The 6,000-nt window shown below is 40.6% G+C and overlaps 1 protein-coding gene across 1 annotated transcript in view; it reads left to right on the forward strand.

The window, feature by feature from the left end:
* Positions 1-3,880, forward strand: part of LOC138453511 (cystatin-C-like) — a 261,886-nt gene extending 258,006 nt beyond the window's left edge. The window contains exon 3 of the mRNA XM_069606424.1: positions 3,656-3,880. Coding sequence (XP_069462525.1) covers positions 3,656-3,730 — 75 coding nt within the window. The 3' untranslated portion in view covers positions 3,731-3,880. The remainder of the gene's footprint in view (positions 1-3,655) is intronic.
* The last annotated feature ends 2,120 nt before the right edge of the window (positions 3,881-6,000 follow it).

A 6,000-nucleotide genomic window follows, 5' to 3' on the forward strand; every position in this document is an offset into this window, starting at 1 on the left:
GGCAGATTTTGAACACTTGGTTCAAGCAGTAATGAACATCCTTCCAAATGCCAAAGTAATTTTTTCTGGATTAGTACCTAGGGCAATATGGGACAATAGTTCAGTTTTTTGTCGTCAGCAAAACAATGCTAGGTGTGTAATCAACCGAGGCATGTGTGCCTTCATGCTTAGAGCTGGTATGTTCTTCTGTAATAATGAGAATATTGATTCCAGTAATGCTGTTTATTTTAAAGAAGATGGCATTTCCTTATCTTTTATGGGAAATGCCATTCTGTTTTCGAATGTAAGGGTTGCTTTGGAGAAGGTTATGTGAAGATTTTAGGAGTAAAGTAAGAAAAGAAAAAAAAATACAAAATAACAGGTGTCTGTCAAGCATCTGCAAAAAAACCCAAATAAAACGGCTCTTTTCAGAGCCAACCTCAAAGGGGAAATGTTGCACACTATTTAAATTTACATTCACCACGCTCAGATTTTCGATATGTCCGCGGACATGGCGGTAGTCTGCGGACATCGAAATCACTAGCTAGGGGTTCAGTATGTTCAATGTTACATGTATATAAAGTCAGGGATATTATGGTTAAGTTGTGCTACTAAAATATATGAAATTCAGTGAAAAAACTTTGCTAAAAGGGATGTTATGGTTAAGTTGCACTACTAAAAACCGATGAAATTCAGTGAAAAAACTTTGTTAAAAGGGACGTTATGGTTCAAAGTAAAACCGAAAAACCCCTGAAATTCGGCAGTTATGGTAAGATAAGCAACCATAACTCGTGCCACCGTGCACTGCTAACACTAACACCCAGGACATCAAAGATGACATCACAAATGTCATTGATGACATCACTGATGACATCACATGAGCATTTAATTTTCATAAAAATCTGTAGGAGGGATTCTTATAATGTTGACCAAAAAGTGTGAAGGATCATTTGAATAAATATCATGAGCTAATTAGTGCATTAAGCAATGCGTTGATATAAATAGCATTCTATTATGAAGTTCTATCCAGTATACTAAGCAACTCATGCAGAAACATAGGCAGTGTGTGCAGTATACATGATGAAGGTTCAATATTCATAATCTTGCCATGTAGAATAATGAAATGATAACGGCTTTCTTATTAGAGTTGTGCGTACTGTGAAACATGTAATAGGTAGCTAATAAGACCCACTTAATACATAATTACACTTAATACAGACAAAACACAAAGAGACAACAACACATACAAATATGAGTATATACAGAGACAGAGAATTAAGCAAAAAAGCAGAAGTAGTAGCAGAAAGAGTTCATAACCTAACTGATTATCTTTATGCAGAAAAATGATTGCTCTGTTTCAAAGCTGCTACTTACTGTATGTATGTGTATCAAATGATGTCCGTGAACCCTAAGGAAAGGAGTGTGAGTACAATGTATACAAATATGAGCATATACAGGGAAGGTATAGTAATAAAAATAAAACTATGAGAAAGTGCTGATAACTCTAATGATTATCTTCATGCACAGAAAGGATTGCTCTCTTTCAAGCGTGTGTCTTCCGCTATATATATGTTTCATATGATATGACTTTACCTTAAGTCTACAAATATAGTACCTTTTCAATTTTTACTTCCTGACTGTTACTGAAGAAAACTATGTGGCTTAGATATGTCAGTGAAGGAAAAAAAGGGAGAGCCAGCCATGTGATGTCATCAGTGATGTCATGAATGACATTTGTGATGTCATCTTTGATGTCCTGGGTGTTAGTGTTAGCAGTGCACAGTGGCGCGAGTTATGGTTGCTTATCTTACCATAACTGCCGAATTTCAGGGGTTTTTTGGTTTTACTTTGAACCATAACGTCCCTTTAACAAAGTTTTTTCACTGATATATATATATACGGAACTCCAGTTACTTGCGGGGTATTTACATAGTACTTGGGAAGTATATTGAGGTAAAATCCAGTCACAGGGAAGACACCCATAGGCCATCCTCATCCATCCAGCTCAGGCCCCCAACTGACATTCCTCGAACATTCATACATCACACTCACTCAACATCCCTCTGAGCTGACATCATCCATACACCAACATTCTGTAAGCATACATTCATGGCCAGTAGACAAACAGGACCAACTCAAAACATAACATCTCCCTTCCATACAAACAGTCATAACCCACAACATCTCCCTTTCATGGACCAGCTCACAGCATAACAACACTCTTCTGTTCACTCTCTCCCTTTCACTCAAGTCTACTCCTCCCCCTGATCTTGCATCTCCCTATGTTACTTCCCTTGTTCTACTCACTGTATGTTCTTCCTCCTCTCCTACTCTCCTACCTTCCTCTTACCTACTACTCCCTCCAAGCTTCTCCCTCCTGCTCTTCCACCTTTCTCTCCTTAGCTCCTACTCAGTCTCGCCCTCTCTCTCTCTCTCTCTCTCTCTCTCTCTCTCCTTTCTTCTCTCACTGACTCTCTACATTCTCCCAATACCCCTCTCGTAAACCTCCTCTCCCTCCACAATTTAATGTCACATCCATTCTCACAAATGCCCCTAGGTACTACTCTCTCTCACAAACAGTACTTCACCTGCAGGCTTAACAAACTGTTCCACAGCACTCTTCTGTCCTTCCTCCTTTTGGTTTCTCGGTCCACCTCCATGCCTTCTGACCTCACCCGACCACCCCACACACAGTGCATCTTCCACAGGCCTTTTTAGACCAGTGTCTTCCAGGTGTTTCTCCCTTCCTCCCCCTCCCCCCATCGGCTATGCATTCCACCTGACTCTGGGGCCCAATCTGCAGCTGTCTCTGCCTGGGGATGGGTCACGCCGTAGATGATGTATGCAAACATATAAGCTCTGCCCACTTTCAGTCCATGTTATTTTTCATGTGGGGTCGGTCTTCGGTTGTCTACAGGCTGTGGGGAGTACTGCCTTTCTTCCTTTTCAGGTGAAGTCTGCCTGGAAGTTGCCAGTTTTCTTCAGCTGCTCGCTGGAGTTGTGTGGTCTGGCAATGCATCCCGGTCTTGGTAGTTCTGCAAATAAACCGAGAACTCGGGTCAGAATGGAGGTTTCATGGCATTAGCTGATCAAAAGTGGCCCTGTCAATAAATTCAAGACCCATTCGAAGGGGGTTCAGGGACTGGGCCACCCCCAACCATGGGGCTCCCCCACCCAACTACCTCACCCCAGGACAGGCTCTGGCATTCTCTGTGGTAGACATCCTCTCCGAGGTTGGACCCCTGTCCCCCCTTGACACTGTCAAGCGCCTAACCTAGTCTCATTTACACATTTAAATGTCTTTCTATGCCAAACAAAGGTTGTTCTGAAGCAGTTTAGGGACAAGCCTTGATAGAGCCAAAACAAAAAAGGAACGGGTGCAACCAGGGACTGAACCAATTATGAAAGCAATTTGATTATGGCTACATTTAATTTTTTGTACTTCCTATATTCTTCACTAAACATGCATCGTTACTTAGAAATACCATTTCTTTTTGTATTTAAGTGTGGTATCCCCCGGAAATTGGGACAATAGTTTAAAATGTTTTTTGACCGTCTTTTGAAAGTTGCATTTTTGCTTGAGATTTAGTTTTTGTGGATGTAATTTCTTTTCTTTACGTCAAAGGGATATATATCTATATGCTGCTAACCACTTTTGTGTTTTTTTTCTCTGCAGACTCAGTGTGATTTTGAAGTTTTGACTGTCCCTTGGCGTGCAGAGACCACCCTGTTGAAGCACACGTGCAATTAGAACACTCCTTCTCTCACTGGAGATGGAAATAGCAGCAATAATTTCTCAACACGTTTTTTAGTTAATAACATTTTAGCTATTGTCTGTGCTCTCAAAATAACAATGACTAAGTCTCTTTTCTTTTAAGCAGAATAAAAACAAGAAACAAAATGTGTTGGTCTCTGACTGGTTTGTGTGTGGTGTTAAGGGTTTTAAAGGGGCGTCACACTCCAGACCAGAACTCTTTATACTGGCCATGGATGTAGCGCACAATCAAAACGCTTTAAATTTATGAATTTGGATTCCGCTTTGAGAAGGCAGCCAACCCGTCTCACACCCCCCTTAACGTACATCCTGTGGACCAAGAACCAGGCCGGGTGTGTAATGATAGAATATGTATTTTTAATTTTGAATAAAAATCAAACACATTCAATATAGGGCAGCAATCACCAAGGGTTGGTAATTGCACAGTAAAATTATAAAATACACTTAGTTTAACTCTCTAGTATAAGATATACAATGTACAAATTGCAAGCAAAATTGTAGTGCTTTTAAATGGCACCACAGTTAAGCATTCCCCCTTTAACACCCCCTCAAACCCCTGTTAACCAAATTGTGTGTGTGTGGAGAAGCAAGGAATCGGGTATACTATGCAAAAATCAGATTGCAAATCCGCCTTCCACCCCTGAATGGAAGGCAAAAATCGGATTGAGCTCCCTTGAGAAATTAGCAAAATGACACTCGGAATTACTGAATGGTTATTTTACATGTGCGGTTGAATGAATAAGGCAAGAATGTGTGTGGCTGTATCAAAGAAGCAAGAAAACTGACAAGCTACAAGGCAATGAACTACACAACAGGCATACAGTTAGAAAAATAAGCTTTGGAAGGACACAGTGCAGCAAAATCACACATGGCAAAATTGCATTTGTTATGTTTCACAGGTTTAAAATAGCAAAACGGCTTGGAAAATGAGATAAACAGAAAATCGGAATACTGTTTTAATGCTAAGGTACAAAGGCACATCACAGGTATGATATGAAAGTGAAAGGGTGACTTTTGATGGGTTACAGTATGGGATTCTTAAAGGGAAAGGAGAAATCGGATTGTAAAAGGGAAACACTTCCACAGGCAACTCGGTTTTGTTAGAAACAGGATTTATTCTACTGCAACTATATTTTTCATGGCTAGATTGTTAAAGAAAGACCCAGTACGCGAGGAGGTTACTTGCAAGGTCAACCTATCCACGCCGCGTTCAGCTCTATATGTGAATTAATTAAATAATTCAAAATAGTACTAAGGATTTACACAACGGACTGAAATTATTTGGAAAGAATGGCGCTAACACATGGAGATTACTACAGATTTTCCTAAGGACAGGATACACAGAGGATTCTGACAATTTAAGAATTTACATGGGTATTTATAGGATTTCTATGGGATTGCACATAATACCAGATAACAAAGAAAGGGATGCAGTTTTTGGTTACTGGGGAAGGGAAATACTTACAACAAGCACTTGAATGGAATAATTTGGCCAGCCAGCCGGACCTCGGGACATGGGACAAAGATCTGGTCACTCAACAGCGGGGCTCTCCTCTAGGGACACAGCGGGCAACCAGAGCCTGGTCTCAGTAGACAGCGGGGCGCATCAGCTAGGCAAAGCAGGTAGCTGGGCAAAGCAGGATAATCCCAGGATAATCCCAAAAGTATTCAGCCTTCTCCCCTTTTCCCTAAATAATTGGGTTTTTTGTAGGGTTTCATTCTGGATTAGAGGTTCAGCCTAGGTAAGAGGTTCTGGCTGGATATGCTATCAGCTACCCCTGGCCTGGCACTGGAATCTTGCTGGGTGAATGTGGAATGTCTGAATCTCTGGATGTTGAGTTGGATTTTTGAATCTCAGATTTTTGAATGTGTCTTGACTCCCCCTAATCTTCCTGCTTATAAAGGCCAGATGACATCATATGATTTTTACAATGTAGGCAGAGCTAAGCTGGACCTACCTCTAAGAATCCCATAGGTAAGCCTGTGGATGTCGCTGCCTCCCTATCAGCAGATTGGACTGAATGAAGTGACTCAATTTTAGTGTGTTTTTTTTTTCTTCTCTTTTTTACAATGTCCTTTGTTCTACCAAAGTTACTTTTGCCAAAATCAGTTATGGAGCAAAACACTTATACTTACAAATGTCATCATCAGGAAAATTAGATAGGCAGATTCCATATTTCACAAGGGATATTTCTGTCCAAACGCCAAGTTTGTGCGACATTGTTTAGTAATTCTGGCAATCTTTC

The sequence above is a fragment of the Ambystoma mexicanum genome, chromosome 4p (genome assembly GCF_040938575.1).
Source record: "Ambystoma mexicanum isolate Mex_15411 chromosome 4p, UKY_AmexF1_1, whole genome shotgun sequence".
In the NCBI taxonomy this organism is placed as follows: Eukaryota; Metazoa; Chordata; class Amphibia; order Caudata; family Ambystomatidae; genus Ambystoma; species Ambystoma mexicanum.